The sequence below is a fragment of the Rhododendron vialii genome, chromosome 8a, assembly GCF_030253575.1.
Source record: "Rhododendron vialii isolate Sample 1 chromosome 8a, ASM3025357v1".
NCBI lineage: Eukaryota > Viridiplantae > Streptophyta > Magnoliopsida > Ericales > Ericaceae > Rhododendron > Rhododendron vialii.
In genome coordinates, this window is record NC_080564.1 from 9,407,080 (window position 1) to 9,423,963 (window position 16,884).

The window sequence follows — 16,884 nt, forward strand, 5'->3', positions numbered from 1 at the left end:
ATGTAATAATAAAAAAACAGTTAAATCCAAAATGTAAATGAAGAAGAAGAAGAACACGTAGAAGTAAGAAGTAAGAAGAAGAAGATTCTCTTCTTTTGTTTATTAGAGGGAAAATGAGAGAGAGAGAGAGAGAGAGAGAGAGAGATGAGTAGCCAAAGATGGAGAAAAGGAAAACAAGTGGTAATGGTTGCCACCTCAATTCTTTTTTTTTTTTTGTAGAAAAACCCATTTATATCGGAGTAGTTTTCTTCTTCTTTTTTGGTTTCTGCCAGCCTATTCAGATTCGCCACCTTTTAAGGTTTTAATATAAAATTAAATAGTACCAGCTATTCAGATTCTCCACCTTCAATATTAAGAACTTTCGGCTAGCTAGGAATCAAATGTATTATTAGAGTCTCTTGTGTCTACCAAGGCGAAGTCAGAATTTTGCGTCTACCAAGGACAGAGTCAGAATTTTAATTTGAAGTTGATGTTGTTTAATTAATGATAATCTACTCGTATCGTTATATTTTAGTTTTAAAAAAATGAAGAGTAAGATTAAGTGTAAAGTTAGATTTTGTCATGCATGAGCTTTGGTTTCTGTTAACAAATATATATATATAAAGACTTCACTCAATTCTCCTGTAATTTTTAAAATAAGGTCGTCGAGATATTTTTTTATGATTCGAACTATTCATCTTTTAGTATGTTATTTTTTTTTATTATTTAATGTGAAAAATTACTCCTTCGATCCCTTTTTAAGTGTCTTGCTTCGTAACTCCAACTTATTAAAAAAACACAATCATTACACCTTTCATATCAACTTTTTCCTCCACTTTCCCTACTTACCCATCATCATTATACTTTTACTCACTAACTTTTCAAAATAAAATCTACTTTTAGAGACAAAATAGACAATACACCAACTTTTACCCTCCTAACTTTACAAAATGGACACTTATTAAGGGACAGCCCAAAATGGTATACTGGACACAAAAAAAGGGACGGAGGGAGTAAGTTGTTTGGATATATACCAATACGAGACTAATCCATGAAGGCTGGTTTGTAAGCGATCAAAATTATAGTAGAAGGGAGATTATTGTATAAGGGGCGATACAGATGACACAATAATATGTTTCCGTAATTGGTAATTAATGGTTATTTCATCATTTGAAGCCAAAGGGTCCATTATATTTGGCCAAGGATTGGCATGTCAAAATTGTATCATGATTATCATCCTCCAAGGAGATGTGCTTATCTCCGGCCAAAATTATATCCCACTCCAATTTTGGAAATACACATCGGATATCCCTCACCAGGATCCGGGTACGCCCATGCTTGCCTTCGATTAGAGACGTGGAAGCATAGTCGCATAATCCATCAATATAGCTTTCGTTCGCACTTCTATTTCTCATTTTTCTCTCGTGCTCCTAATTCTCATTTTTGGCTCGCGCTTTCAATTCTCGCTCTCGCGAATTTTAACACTTTATGACGTTCTTGAAAGAGGCTTTCACTTTCGCATTCGCACTCTCGCTCACACATGCACATTATGTCAGGGTGGAAGAACTAAAACGTATCAGAGGAAGGTTGATATAATTGAATGGATCACGAGTAGGGAGTGTAATTGGTTGACATCGAAATTGGAATAGATATAGGGAATCTCAACGGAAAGGTTTTTGGCAAATATTCTATGTACTATTTAATTTGTTTCAATGGAGGAGTAAGCTGATCATGGTACTTTGAGAATTCCAACCTGAATTTTTAAAGGGGACGCGACATATGCGATTAATTCAAAATATAAAGGATGAAAGAAAAAGTAAAGCACAAGTAGATTCCTTTTTTAATAAGTATATAGAAAGAAAAAAAAATGAGGAAAAAAGGATTTTGATTAGTAGCCAAAGCTGGAGGGAGCTGGAAGCCCCCACTCTAATTATTTTAAAATTAACGTTACCATCAAACTCGCCACCTTTAAAATTTAACTATAAAATTAAACAATAGCTCAATAACCTGGGAATTATTAAGAGAACTTTTAGGCTATGAAGTATTGCAGTAATAATCTCGACCCACGAAATTCATACCACAAAGTTAACCACACAAAATCGTATGTGGCATACCATACACCCCAAGCACAGGGTTTGCGTTGAAGACTCATCCTTAAGGCTCCGTTTGGAATTTGGAGAAAGGAATAGGAAGGAAGAGAAAATTTAAAAATATTTCCTCCCCTTGTTTGGCTTTTAGAAAGAGAGAAAGGAAGAATTTTTAAAAACAAGTTTAACTTTCCCTGTAAAAACAAGAATTTTTGTTTCACCATGTTCGAAATATAGCCTAAGGCCATCCACAGTGATATAATAAAAAAATGGATAACCAAAAATTGACACATCAGCTTTTGATTATTCATTTAAGAGGTTACTAAGCTTAACAATGTTGAGGTTCATAATGGTCGCTTCTAGTCCATAACCAAAATAAGAGGTCCACAAAAAAAAACACACACTCTCTCTCTCCCGGCCCTTTGTTTCCCGCCATTCACTTCTCTTCATTTACATTTTTTTTTGGGCAAAAATATATCGATTCACTTCCTTAATTTTGGGAAAAAATCGATGACTTCCTTCCCTTCTATTATGAATTTTTTTTTGGGAGAAAAATAGAAATGGGAAAGAAAAGTGAAATACCTTAATCCGACGACGACAAGTTGAATTGTAGATGATCGAGAGATATAAACTTTACTTTTAGAGGGAATGAAAGAAAAATAGTATGTGGGTAAAGTGGAGAAGATATAGAGTTGGTGAAGAAGAGAAGAAGAAAATACCAATTGAAACATACGTGTATATAAATTTTGGAACTAGGTAACTTATGTGATGTGGGGTCGACAAATTTTGATTATTGAAAATGTTGCTAGTTTTGGTTATCCAAAGCCTAAAATTTGATTATTTCTAAGGATGTTGCTAAGTTTAATTATACCATTGTAAGCCATTTTTTGCACAAATATTGTTAATTTTAAAAATAATTAGCTTTTGATTATACCACTGTGAATGACTTAAGAGATGTTGCAGCCGGTCCCAACCCAAGGAAAAAATTGTTTCTCAAAGCTCAATTATCAATCCCAATAGTTGTGAGTTTAGTTAAAGATACTTTAATAATATTCTGGCAATTATATACACAAAGCTCTCGTAGCTCAGTTGGTTAGAGCACCCGTTTAGTAAGCGGGAGGTCTTGAGTTCAACTCTCAACGAGAGCACATTTCCTTCTTGTCCTTGTTTTTCTTTTCTTCTTGTGGTTCAGGTCTCTATTATATTCTGAAGTCGATCAAATCAAGTAATTAAGGGTTTGTTTTGCTTGTCTTTCCTCAGTAGACTTTATATTCTGAAGTCCATGATGCACTACTGCTTTTTTCTTTTTTCTAGTTTTTTTAAAATTGGAAACCGATCATGCTATTTCCCTTTTTTTTTTTTTCAAAAATTGAACACTGATAGTGCACTTCTCAAGACACACTATCAAAAGCAATGTCGGATCAACAAGACACACTATCTATCATCAAGCGGCGAAAACATAATCACAAAATCTAGCCTGACAAAGTAAAGAAAAATCAACAGCCGACTAGGTTTACAACTCCATTCAAAAAAGAAAAACAAAGAAAGCTAGGAATAGAACGATAGATTCTGGCGCCAGCAGTTTGCTCATGTTTAGCACTGGGATGAAATGAACAAGCATAAAAACAAACTTTGATTTGTAGCTAACAACCCAGAAACCAGACTCAAGAGCCGAAGAGCCGAAGAGCGGGTTCAGTTTACTGATCAAAAAAAAAAAACCCCCAGAAGCCAATTATGAACACCTTTACCATTCCAGCCAATTTGAATGTCACCAATGAATAAACAACAATAATCATTATACATACATATGGTAAAATAGGGGGAAACAAGTTTCAACAATTCAGCTACAAGTCAAAACAAATCTGACCTTCCCTTGTGAAAATGATCAGACTATAGATCTCTCCCCCTCTACATTATAGAAACACACATATCTAGTATCCCTTATTCATACATCGGGAAAAAAAATTATAACTGAAAAAAAAGAGAGGCTCTAATGATGAACTTTTTTTAACACCCTTCCAAATCTCGCCACCGAAGGTAAACCAGACCCGCCCGGTAATGTGTGTAGGCCCCGGCCACCACCAACACGTGAAAAAGCTGGTGGCTATGGCCTGCAATGTCAAACTTACCAGGCATCCATCGCTCCGGGATCCTAGTAGCATAAATCAGTGCACCCATTCCGTAAAACAAACCCATCAATATCTCGTACCCAGTCGTGTGCAATGCCTCGGGGCGGTTCCAGAAAAGGAAAAGCTTGTGCATGATCGGGGCGACTCCAAAGAATCCCATCCCGAAAAATAGGGATGTGCGTAAGTTACGATATTCAGGTGTCTGGAATATAGGGATGAGCAAAACCAAGACGGTGGCGATTCCTAAAAGGGTTATGAATCCCAGGTAGAGGTTACAGAAGAAGGGCTCACACATGAAGGAATAGTAGACGAGAGGGTAGAAGGAGGTTGAGATCAGAGCTGAAATTCCAGCATAGTCGACCCTCAGCATGATGTATGCCATCCGCTCAGAATGGCAGGCGAGTAGGTGACATGTGCTGCTAGAGAGCAAGCAGAACATGGCTCCACCCAAGAAGGCGAAGAATGGCCACCGCGTGATTGGCCTGACCATCAAGGGTGCGATCATGTTTGCGACGTCCTCCTTTACGCTGTGCTGCATTTAACAACATAATTTTGCAAGAATTAGCCACATTCAACATTCAGGAAACCACCAAACCGTTCTTGTGTGGACGTAAAGAACGGTTTGGTAGTTTAATTTTGCAAGAATTAGCCACATTCAACATTCAGGAAACCACCAAACCGTTCTTGCCAGTGAAGGAGGGAAAAACTACCAAACCGTTCTTTAAGTCCACACAAGAACTCTATCGGGATTCCACATAAAAATTATGGCTCTCATCGTTTGCAATTCCTTGAATCAGTTTCACGAAGCACTTTTCAGAAATTGTTTGTGAAAATACGCTCATCTTTTTCACATCACATCCACTTTTCAGTGAAAATGTTTGGGGAATATGTTTTCTTAAGAATTGGTTTTTCATACAAACTACAACTTCTACGTAAATGACCTGTTAGCGCTCACTGATGTGACAAACATAGACCTAATCACCTAACTGATGTAAATCTGTTAAAAAACATTTGTGATTAGACTTTTATGTCATGATGTCTTCAAGGGAAATCACTGGACTGTGCTCAAAGTGAACAGGAGAAGAAGACAAAAAGACCATAAACTCCTCAGAAAGACCAAAATCCCATTTGTCATCGGTTACCAACCGAAAGATGATATTGTTTTAAACAGGATCAGTCTGGACAAATTAGTTATACTCCCATACTGAGAAACACATACCTACAATGCTCGTATAGATATCCGATGGTAATGATCAGATGAAGTTTCTACACATGCAAAGGTACAAGGTTCTGCTGGTGTTTAATTGCAAAGGGTGGGCTACTTAGAATAAGGATCAAGTACCAGTATTAGAATGAGGATGTCCGTAGTAGTTTTCCACTTTTCCTCAGATAATAACTAAACGATATTTGGCATTCTACTCTAGGACCCTAGAGTTCATTGGACATCAGGAGACATGAACAAGAGAAAATGATTTGCATTTCACTTTGTCGAAGTGAAAAGTGGACAACTACAATACCAAAGGTTTCAGTATCATCTGTGCACCCAATTAGATAAGCAACAGCTTCTAGAACAGGATGAGACAAATGGCCCACATTAACTAACTAGAAGGAAGGAAAATATCTACTGAGTGCCTTGGTATGATTCAGCATGGGAAAATGGACTATGATGATGTGTCGTGGGGTCGATGCTTCTTAGAGTAACAATATTGATGTCCTCATAACTAGTTAGTTCATGGAGATTATCAGCCACAACGCACTGAGGAAGAAGAACTGTACCAGAACACAAACATCAGTGTGGTTGGCATGAAATAATCGCTCGGGCAAACAGTTGGTGAGGAGTTCCGTGATATGCCAAGTTGATGGCGATGGTAGCAAATCCATTGTACTCATGTTGGCCAAGGAAGGCATGCAAGACAAAAGCTCAGATTGCAGCTTGTGAAGATCAGCATGTTTCAACACATCAGGAAAGTGTTGTAGAGAGTGCAAATCCACGACCTTTGGAATCTTCATTGCAGTGTATATTGTTAAGGAAAGAAAAAGAAAGAAGCCTATCAAATGCCTGCAGCAACAAACAAATTGTGCGTCAATGTAACACGCAAAAATTCCTTGCTCAAGATCAAAAAAAAAGAAAAAACAAATGCACATAAACGGTAGACAGGAAAAAAGAAGCATAAATAAAGAAATAACAAATGAACCGACCGATTTCTGAACTTCAACAAAATTAGATGCCATCTGTGCAACTTATTTACGGGAATTTTTCACAGTGAAAAGAAACCAACAGAAACAAGAAATCAAACCTCACTCTGATATTCTGAGTGTTCATATTAATTTGAGGTAAGCAGAAGAAAAACAAAGGGGCAACACTAAAATCATTGTGCAACTACTAATTCATCAACTTGCCAGGTTTGCAGGTTGAACAAGTGAAAGGGTATAGCGTGTACCAAGGATGTCAAGTCTCCATGAAGTAACTCACCTAAATCTAGGTTGGTTTCTCTTCTCTCTTGGCCTCAGTTTTTATGGACAAACAACGCACTTTCAGAATATCAACATACAAAATTGTTCTAAAATAATATCTAAATGGAGTTATGAGAGCCCATGGTGTTGCAATCATTCATGTAGATTGAAAAGTGAAAATCAGATTAGCACCATTTTAGGTGCATAAAGTATGACTGACATCAGTAAAATAAGGGAGAAAATCCTCAACAGAAGAGGAAAATCTGCCGAAGAATTCTTCTCTTTATGATTATGGGTCTTTGTAGCTTGGATTTCTGTCTTGATTGGTCTATTGGTGTTTGGTGATATACGCAACGACATCTCCTCAATGCAATCTACTTTTAGTTTTAGTACTTATAATCAAGTACACTCACTTATTGCAGATTCCACATCATCATCAATATTACGGTTAACCATCGACCTAGCTTAGTTGAAACAAAATCCATAATTTGCCATTGGCCTTCATTCAGGGCCGTAAATCGTACTAACAGTTACAGCCATTTGTTTTCACCCGTCACTTCAAACTGTAAATGGTAGTCGCGTACCACCATACTCTCATAACTGAAAAACATCGGTTGCTCGTGCCTTTGGCTGGTTTAGGGCCCATATAAGGCTGAATGAAAAACAAAAACTTTGTTCAAATGCCTGCCAAAATAGAACCTTCTATGTCCATAGGCTCAAATGCAGAAGGCTGAATGAAACCCTATTCATCTAGGGGACGTCAAGACAAAAATAAACCTCCAAGTCCTTAACAAAAGGGCCCCATAATAAGGAGTTTCTTAATTTTAGTGATAACATAAGTACAAATATCTGATGATAGTACAAGTGTGTGATATGTAAATACTAAATACCAAAAACCCTTTATAAATTTTGCCTAAAGACCCAAACAGTATGTGTGCAAAATGTATGAGCCAATACCATTTGTTCATTTTGTTGTATAAGTAGTACAGTATTTGTTTTGCATCCATTTTCTTAAGTTCAAGACATATACCAGAGTGCATACATAAGTTAGAGAAGTAGGGAATCCAATCAATCCATTGTACTACCAAAAGAATACAATATAAAACCGCAGCCTTAGTTTTATTTTTTCTTTTTCTTTTTTGGAACATCAGCCTTATTTAAGTACTGTATTTGTTTGTTTGGAACAGCAACAGCGGCCTTAAATGACGTAAATGAATAGCAATGATTTTCTAGAATGACACTAGACATATGGCCCACCATAAGTTCACAAGCACAACAAACAACAGGCAAGAACTCTCTGAAAATTAAAGAAAAGGGGGGGTTTTGGATTCAAATCTTACGTCCAAACATTGAGGGTCTCGTTATGAAGGGTGAACATGCTCAACAAGACCTGCTTCATCGGCCATTCGGATCGATAATGACCGATTATGAACTCATTGTCCCTCAAATACCCAGGCAATGAGTGGTATTCCACCAATTGGTACTTCACCTTCTTCCAAAATCTCTTCCCTTTCCCTTGCTTCGAACACGGCTCCCGTTCATTCTCATTGATCCCCTCACATAACTCCCTTGAAGCCTCGCAAGTTTCTTGAACATCACCCATCCTCTGTTCACACAAATTGAGATTAATATCATTACACAACATATGTTTTCAATTAAACGCATCAAATGGGTGGTCAATGCATAAATGCTATGTGTATCTATAACTCATTGTACCTGAAATAGGATGAGACCGGCACAGAAGGGAGAAAGACCCAGAAAGGGTTTCTTGAGATTTGTTTTATAGGTATTATATGTTGCTATGGTTTATGGTTATGGTTGAAAGTAAATGTTTTTCAGGAGGAAATCACAAGAGGGGAGGAAATTATAATCTAAAGATCGTAACAATCCAAAGAAATGGGACGAGAGAGAGTATAAAATGGGTTTCAGCCGCTAATTGGATGGGAACAGGAGAGAGATTTGGGAGAGCATATTTTTCAGAACGAATGGAATGTGCAGAGAGAGAGAGAGAGAGAGAGAGAGAGAGAGATGCTCAGATGCCTTCAGGAAGATGCGGAGATACCAGCAGAGCAATGGAGTAATTACTGTATTTGGAGGTCTAGGAGTTCTGCAGCATCCCTGCAAAGCGATCCCAAGCACTCAATCCGGTTGTTCATCTAGGCACGAACGACTCAGATTGAATTTGAGTACATATAAATCTGAACTGTCGATTGTTCGGGCAACAATAAAACCATTGATTGCCAGGATAAAAGGCCAGATCAGCTGCTCTATACCCACTTTGCAACGGTGCTTGGTAGCATCTTTCATTCTCTCTGCTTCAATACACATTTTTGTGGGTACATACACTCAATAGTGAGCCCCGCCCCACAAAAATGCATAGTGGATAAGAGTGTCCAGGTGCTCCAAAATCACCAAAATAATTACTTAGGACACGCATAAATGTGTGATAAATTAGGCGTCTGGACACCACGTGACGGACCAAATAAATTTGCAAGGCAACGTGAGGGTAGTTTGATCGTGGTTGCGGATTTGGCAACGATTATTGGGGCGAAAATTTAGTTGATTGAAAGTGATGTGCAGGTATTTGTGAATCGTGACTTTTAGTAGGACCTTCTAATTGGTCCAGCGTAATTAAAATTTTTAAAACGCAACGAAAACAAATTAACGCGCCGAAAAGATCCGATCCGCGCCGACAGGGGAGGATGAGCTGGTTGGTAGAGTTTGACAGATGATTGGGAGGTCTCTTCTTTTCTTTTATTTTTCCCTAAATAAGTAAAGCGGTTTTTTTTTTTGTTTTAATTTAAAAAAAATTTCCCCATTTTTTAGTTTTGCGTTCATTTTCTGTGAATTATTGTGTCATCATGACAAGAAAAATCTTAAAAGTAAACAATTAAATCAAAACCCAAATTATTTTTAAATAAAAACGAAAAAATTTACTTATTAGCTTATTAAACCCATATATATGATCTTTTAGCAAGTCCCTAGAACAGCTTTGTGTCCATTGTACTAAGTTGGTTTCTTTCATCTTTTAGTTTTGTTTGGTTTGGTTTGTTTAATTTCTCAGGATATCGGGGGCCATATGATTATTGGCAGCTTATATGCCAATCTAATTGGGATGCTCGCTTTTCGTTGTCATGTCGTCGTGTCCATGCTTTTTTAATCTTTGTAATTCATTTTATAAAATTAATAATTAAATTCATTTTCTTCAGATAAAAAAGTCCCTGGACCAGCTAATTTAGACATATTGGTGCACCTAGTGACAATCTAAATCATTTATACTTTATCTCCAGCATTAAAATGAAAAATATAAATTAATAAGCAATGTCAACAATTTTTTATTTTATTTTTTGTATTCGAGAAAGACTAAGAACATAATAACTTGAACAACATTTTGTACGACATCCCTACGTGCATGCCCAATGTTTTATTGGCAATTGGATGAATAATGAATTGCTAGTTTTTTGACTCTACAAGACATTGCCACCGATGCATACTATGCAAAATTTTGTACATGTTGCGTTCGTAGACTTTTTTTCTTTCTATTTGCTGCATACTATTAAGCGACAATATTAAAGGTACATATCAAAATCATAATAATTGCCACCCATTTCAGAGCACTCGTAATATTCTGTGGAATATTGTGAAGATACTATATAGGATTTCTAGCTTCTAAATTTCTCGTTTCCAATGATGATCTATATAATAAAACAGAGCTGTATTTGAATCTAAAAGACAACCAACGCTTAAAATTTATCCCATTTTTCTGCATCATAAATCTCCACCCTCCATTCTACAAAATGGCATGCCGTAAATACCTAATCTATCCGAGGGCTATTCTAAATGAAATTTTGATTCAATTTTCCAAATTTGAAACGTAGATTGTGGAAACCCTAGCCCCATACCTCACGCTCCCCGTTCTCCCTCAGTCTCAATCTCCCTCTTTTCAATCGCTCTTCTAGCACCACCGACCGGCGCGACGAGTCACCATCGGAACTACCACCGTTGGAGGCTCTCAGGGCCCGCTCTCTATATCTGTATCTTCCATTGCTTCCCCTGCCTCATCTACCACCATGTATTCATGTAAGCCAAAATCTCCCTTCGATCCACCGCCACCAACCCAACACCAGCAGGCACCGGATCGCCTCTCCATTAGCCGCACCAGTCCTCTCCATCACCGCACCACCTCTCCAGGTATCTCTCTCTGGTGATGGATTTTTTGAAAAATCCCAAACCCCAATCCTCAAACTCCGAAATTCAAAACCGTAAACCCATTGTTTGTGTATATAAAGTATCCAGATTTTTTATTTGAAGAGAAAAAAATTAGCTACAACGATCAGATTACTTTGGGTTTCTTGATTTGGACTTTGATTTCAGCCAGAATTTGGTCTCCACAGAGTTAGATTGGGGATTGATGTATGGAGTTGTTTACAGGCGAAGAGTTTTGATTATTATTTCTTTTAAGGCAAAAAAAATTAGCCAATATGCATATATTTTTTGAAGTTTTGTGGTTGTTTTAAAGTTTTACTTGAAATTTGTTGAAATTTTTGTATCAATATTGTTCTGCCCATCATTTACGTTATTGTTCCCATCTCTCACAACTTATTAGCAATAGAAATATTAATGCTATTGTTCAAAAGGTATATGGACCCATTAATGCGAATTTGGTTGCCTGGACTTCCCTTCTATCAGTGTAAGTGAAAAATGGCCACGGCTGTGTTCTTAGGATATGGTTTTTGGCGTTTCTGAACATGTACTTCAATTGTCTTCTAAGTGTTTGATGAAATGTACCAACTACAATAGCCTTATGCTTTCGTTAATTTTTTTTTATAATTATTTTCCAAAATCTTCAGCAGAATCGGCCCCCCACTTTAAACCAATTTTACCAAAATCTTATGAATTTGAGGTACGCAAAAACCATTCCTTTTTCCCTCATAGTTATCATTCCAAGTTGGCTAACATTGAGATTTAGTCTATCCATATTGGTTCTTGGTTTATTTCATATATTGTTCACGTCGCAATTTAGGTCTTTTTGTTAGGTTTTTGGATTAGCAGTGCTTAGACGCGTAGAGAAGAGACATATCTTTGTATCGTAACCTTATCTCTAATCTAAATAGATATACACACACGTATTGAGAATTACACTGATGCTTGCTCTATTGCACAATTACAAAAGTTTACCCCTAACTGAAATCTATTCTAATTCCACGTGATTCTAATATATAAAGCTTACCTCTAATGGAATTTACTCTTTAAGTGATTCCCTTTTCCATGTCTGTGCGTGGGAAAGAAAAAAAAAAGAAAGAGAAATTTCTTAGGACCTTATGGCCTTACCAAAGTAGAAATGTATAGAAGGCCCATGGCAATTATCAGCAAGGAGCGCGCGCGCACACACACACAAACCTAGTGATTGTTTGCATGATTCAATATCGGAATTGGTTGTCAAATGAATATGTTGCTCATTAACTCCTCTTTGCCCATGTAAACTCTATTTCAAGTTGTCAATGTGGTTTATAGGAAAAGATTTTGCCTCTTTTTTTGATTATTTTCTGAAGTCCATCTTTTTACTAATGGCTCCTTCATTAAGTCTCCCATTGCACATGATTCTCCCGTGATCAATTCTATGGATTTTGTTTTGGGGGCTCTTTGTTAAAAGTTGATTTTTACCTTAAAAGTTGTAAAATAACATCGCAACTGATTTATTTTCATATGTATGTTTTGCTATTTTGTTTCATGTTTGAACCGAAAGCTGTTTTAGTGGTGAGATCTGATTTCCACTACTACTATATTATTAGAGCAATATGATCAACTTCTTTTGTTTGTGATTTCTGAGTTATATGTTCAGATAAAATTCAATGGCTGCATCGACGCCGTAGAGGTAAAGGAAAATCTATGTGCATAATTTATGGGGCTTAGAGGTTAATGCTATTTTGAATACAATAGACCAATGCATTTTAGTTATCGAATAGAGCTACTCTTTACTTTTCTCTTTTCAAAAGATTTGCAGGCTCAAACTTTCAAATGAGGCGAGGACCAAAATTCTACCTGAGGGGCTGCAAACCCAGGTACAGTAAATTATGTTTCAACTTAAATTCAATTCTTACTGTAATCAATATTAGTAAATTCGTTTTCTCCTTTTTGTATTAACTAATTTGTTTTTAAGCATTTGTACATGTGTTACATTGGATGGACCTCTACACACATTTTATTTGTATGGTCGGCTGTTTAAGTCTTTGTTTAATGTTTACCTCAACTCCAGCCACGTATTTATTGACCCGGCTCTGTATCAAATCATACCTTTTGAGTTCTCTACTTAATGAGGTTTACAATATTGAAGAGTTCAATATGAGATATATTCATTTATTGTGATGAAAAGGTTAGATGGTTGTCGGCTCAACAAATAGTATGTCATTACTTATTAGTTATGAACATGCAATATGCCTCACAGAAAAAGAACAAAAAAAAAAAACAGAGATCTTTTCCTCTTCATTTGATCGTGGTTATGTACAATGAACTGAAAGTTTCAAACGAAAAAAGAAGAGGGGAAAGTGAGAAATAAATAGTATATTTGACACAGGCCATTACTGTGATCCATTTTTTGACTTCATTTTCCTTTTAGGACCTCTGAAGTTTCGACGCAGCTGGCTTTGAAAGTAGCTCAGTTTTGATTGTAATCATTTGTTGCTACGTAGCACGCACAGAGACACGAATACGAATGTGGGATTTTTAAAAAGATGTTGAGACAGATTAATTTACTAGCTATCAAAAAAGTAGCAGTCTACTTTTATTTTAGTTTACATAAACCAACGCATAGCAGTCTACTTTTAGTATGCTAATGTCTAACTATCAAAAGTAGTAAGTACGAAGGCCAGTGGATCATGTCATACTTTGCTCAATGGGCTGGAGGAATTGGATAAATATTTAAGGCACATGTGTGTTTTCTACCTCTGAAGTATCACAGCATCATTAACATTGAGTTAGAAACTTCTTTGTTTTTTTAGTTGAAGTTTGTAGTATCTACTTAACTGGTATCATTAGGTACCCTCATTGAAAAAAGTTTATCTTTTTGGGTAAGTTGATTTCAGAATGGCATGTGGTGTTAATCTTTTTGAATTTTCGTTTTCATGAGTTGGGGTTTGAAGAAACTTATCTTGAGTACCTGCTTCTATTGTGTTTCACAACATAGTTTCCTCCGGGTCTTATCATCAATTCTTTTGAGATATTTGGACTTACCTCTTTGTATCTTTCTTTTGATTCATTGGCTCGATAGTCTCGGTTTACATTCAATAGTGCTATTGTTTGAAGCATAAGGAAGCAATGCATGCCTTTTTCTTTTTCTTATATGCATTTGGACTTGACCATAATCTAAACATGGATACTTCAACTTATATATGTACAAATGCAAAGGAATGGTGTGTACAATTCTATAAGAGTGACTTAAATACCCCACTCACAACTTGGATGCATGAAAATAAAGAATAAGTACCAATGTGTATTTCCTTGGTGTATTCTCTTTCTGATTACCCTATGTCATGTTTGAAATGAAAGAAATAGGAATATTGTTTGAGAAATGATTTTGCCATTCCCTTTTTTTGTTAACGCCACTCCCCTGCAAGTGTATTTTTGCACCAAAAATACACTTGCAAGGGAGTGACGTTAACAAAAAAGGGAGTGGCAAAATCAACAGCCTATTGTTTATCTATCTTAGTCTTTGGCATGCTACATTTAGGAATGTGGACAAAATTATTTCATCATTTAGTCTATGATAAAAATTATTACTACAAAAAATTGTTGTTAGTTGCTGTTTATAGGTCCCTGAATTTCTATTAGTGTTGATATTATTTTTGTAGTTCAAAAACATTCCTCCTACTTTGTAATCTTTGACCAATGCTTTTTTTATGCTGTCTTAAGATTTCTTTTACATGTGAATTCATACAGGAGAACTCAGCTTTGACATCCACATCAATGAGTCTCAATGAAGGAGACTAACTTGGTCACGGTAAATATGCAAGTGCATATGGAAGAAAGAAATGTAACAAATACCTTTCTTTTTTTGGTGAAACTATGAATAGGCCTGAATACATAATCATTATTCTTGAACCTTATACCTCGGAAACTAGGGCTTTGTGGCATACATATTTGTAGTTTTTTTAGAGAGTTTTTGGTACGGCATGGCTTGCCGAAACCCGCAATAGTTTGCATATTGCTATTTAATCTTTTTTTTTTTGCTTTCTTTTGCATTCTTATTTTAGTTGACTTCCTTTTTCCACAGTTTGGTTTAATTTGGAAACTCGGGGTCGATTGTGGTACCAATGCTGCCATGCATACAAATTTGAACATTGTTGAGGTTGCTATGTGAACAGTAATTATAGTTGGATTTAGGGAAGTGCTACAATACACACCCCTTATTTGGGTGTGTATCATATGCACCCTTATTAAAACACACTAAAATGTTATGATTCTCAAAATGTTATGAATCTATTGCTAAAAAGTTATGAATCATATTGATAAAAAGTCACGAATTTTTAGTATAAAAGTTACGATACGAAATAAAATGTTATGAATGACCGGTCCTACAAGGAATTTTTTATGAGGTGGCACAATATGAGCCACACAATAGGTACATATGGTACACACCTTAAAGGGATGTATATTGAAGACTTTCCCTTGTATATTTGTGAGATATTGGTTGGAATGAACTGTTTAGAAGTGTGCAGTTATTACTCTCTTTGTGCTTCGTCTCCATTTAACGGTCTCTCTTATATGCGTTTGAGTTTGTGTATGCAAAAGTCAGGATTGAAAAATTGTTTGTCTTTATTTGTTGATTCAAGTTAACCATATCAATCGATATGATAAGTTATCGTTTTTCGCATAGTTGAATTTGTTGGACATTGGATTGTGGGTTTATATATTGCACATGAGTTCAGTATTTTTTTTGTGCTGATTGTTTGAGCCATTTATCGGATGGGACTTCAATATTTATTTGCATGTGCTCAAGTACGGGCATGCGCTAGTTCTTTGATGTTACCCAACGTCTAAACAAAACTATTGATAAAAGGAAATCAACTTCAGACCCAACAAAACTGCTGAATTTTCAGCTTAGAAAAAAAAGAGAAAAAAGAAAAGAAAAGAAAAGAAAAGCTAGCTATATAGATACATGACATGGGTACTGAAAAGTTCAAAATATAAAAAATAAATAAATCAAAGTATACGTGTATTATCTTCGCGTTGTGTGCCGTTGCCTTAGGTTTTCGGCTCTATTTATGTGTTGTAGTCATGGGTTTTTGGGTTGGGTTGTGTCAGCCCCTGTTAGTAATAAACAACCACGATCCAATCAACAGTTTTAGTTGTCTTCAATGGTCTCTTCTTCGTTTCATACATACATGCATACATACATACATTTTTAATTCACACACACACAGTAGTTTTTAGGATAAGTACTGATTTAAGTCGGCACGATCTAGACAGCGGTTATTTACTCCAATTTTATGCTCGTTGTGTAGCTTTGTTCGTGTTTTGCTATTAGGCGTCTGAGGAGTGGTTGGTGGGTTGGTTGGTCAGTTGATAATTGGAGTTTGGCCGGAGACAGATTCACTATTTCCCTCGGTCTTGTGTGGAGTAGGGATTTTCTAGAGGCTAAGGCAGATAAGAGGGCTTGGAACAGTACTTCCAATAGGGTGGGGAGGTAGGAGTTGAGTCCGGTGGTGGTTTGTTTGCTTTTTAGTAGTTGATGTTTCATTTATGCATTCTCTATCGATTTCTGTGTTGTAATTTGTTTTTCAGCCATCTAGTTGTATGAGGTATTTTCCAACCAAAGTGCTAGAGTCGCTACGTTGCAATTGGTGGGCAGTCTCTCTATAGAAAGTATTGTCAATTGTGGAACTACTGTGTCAGCTATACATTGACAAGTTGCATGAGCTTCTCTAACATCAAACCGTCTGATCAATTAATAGCTGGTGCATCCTTCATTTAATTTAGATATGTTATTTATCTCACTCGCGCACAATAAATCTTTTTATCAGTTGTATTAAATATACATTGGTGAATTGTAATGCTTATTATAAATGAATTTCTTGCCCTTCCAGTTTAAAAAAAAAAAAAAAAAAACCCTTATTGATAGTATTACCCCACCAACAAACTAATAGAACATAAACTGAAGTTTTTGCTCAGAGTACGCTTTTCATTGGCCCTGTTAGATTTCTTCAACAAGATAGTATTAAGCGGAGGAGTAGTATTAA

At 36.3% G+C, this 16,884-nt stretch overlaps 2 protein-coding genes and 1 non-coding gene across 8 annotated transcripts; 2 read left to right on the forward strand and 1 right to left on the reverse strand.

The window, feature by feature from the left end:
- Positions 1–3,140: 3,140 nt before the first annotated feature.
- Positions 3,141–3,214, forward strand: TRNAT-AGU (transfer RNA threonine (anticodon AGU)). The gene has a single exon. It is a non-coding gene; the product is annotated as a tRNA-Thr (tRNA).
- Positions 3,215–3,790: 576 nt separating this feature from the next.
- On the reverse strand, positions 3,791–9,070 carry LOC131297962 (heptahelical transmembrane protein 4). The gene is made up of 4 exons (XM_058323194.1): positions 8,366–9,070; positions 7,990–8,255; positions 5,972–6,254; positions 3,791–4,727 (listed from the first exon to the last, which is right to left on the reverse strand). Exons 2-4 carry the CDS (start codon positions 8,250–8,252, stop codon positions 4,074–4,076), a joined length of 1,200 nt encoding a protein of 399 aa, XP_058179177.1. The 5' UTR covers positions 8,253–8,255; positions 8,366–9,070; the 3' UTR covers positions 3,791–4,073.
- Positions 9,071–10,607: 1,537 nt separating this feature from the next.
- On the forward strand, positions 10,608–15,027 carry LOC131336381 (uncharacterized). Of its 6 annotated transcripts, none has more exons than XR_009202804.1 (3): positions 10,608–10,840; positions 12,646–12,711; positions 14,585–15,027. XR_009202804.1 is itself a non-coding variant. In XM_058372186.1 (3 exons), the coding sequence occupies exons 1-3, from the start codon at positions 11,376–11,378 to the stop codon at positions 15,003–15,005; spliced, it is 330 nt and encodes a 109-aa protein (XP_058228169.1). In that variant the 5' UTR covers positions 11,093–11,375; the 3' UTR covers positions 15,006–15,027. The 6 variants fall into 6 exon arrangements, 1 of the variants encoding a protein (XP_058228169.1); XR_009202805.1 differs by having other exon boundaries at positions 14,919–15,027; XR_009202802.1 differs by lacking the exon at positions 10,608–10,840 and adding an exon at positions 11,093–11,923 and having other exon boundaries at positions 11,954–12,711.
- The last annotated feature ends 1,857 nt before the right edge of the window (positions 15,028–16,884 follow it).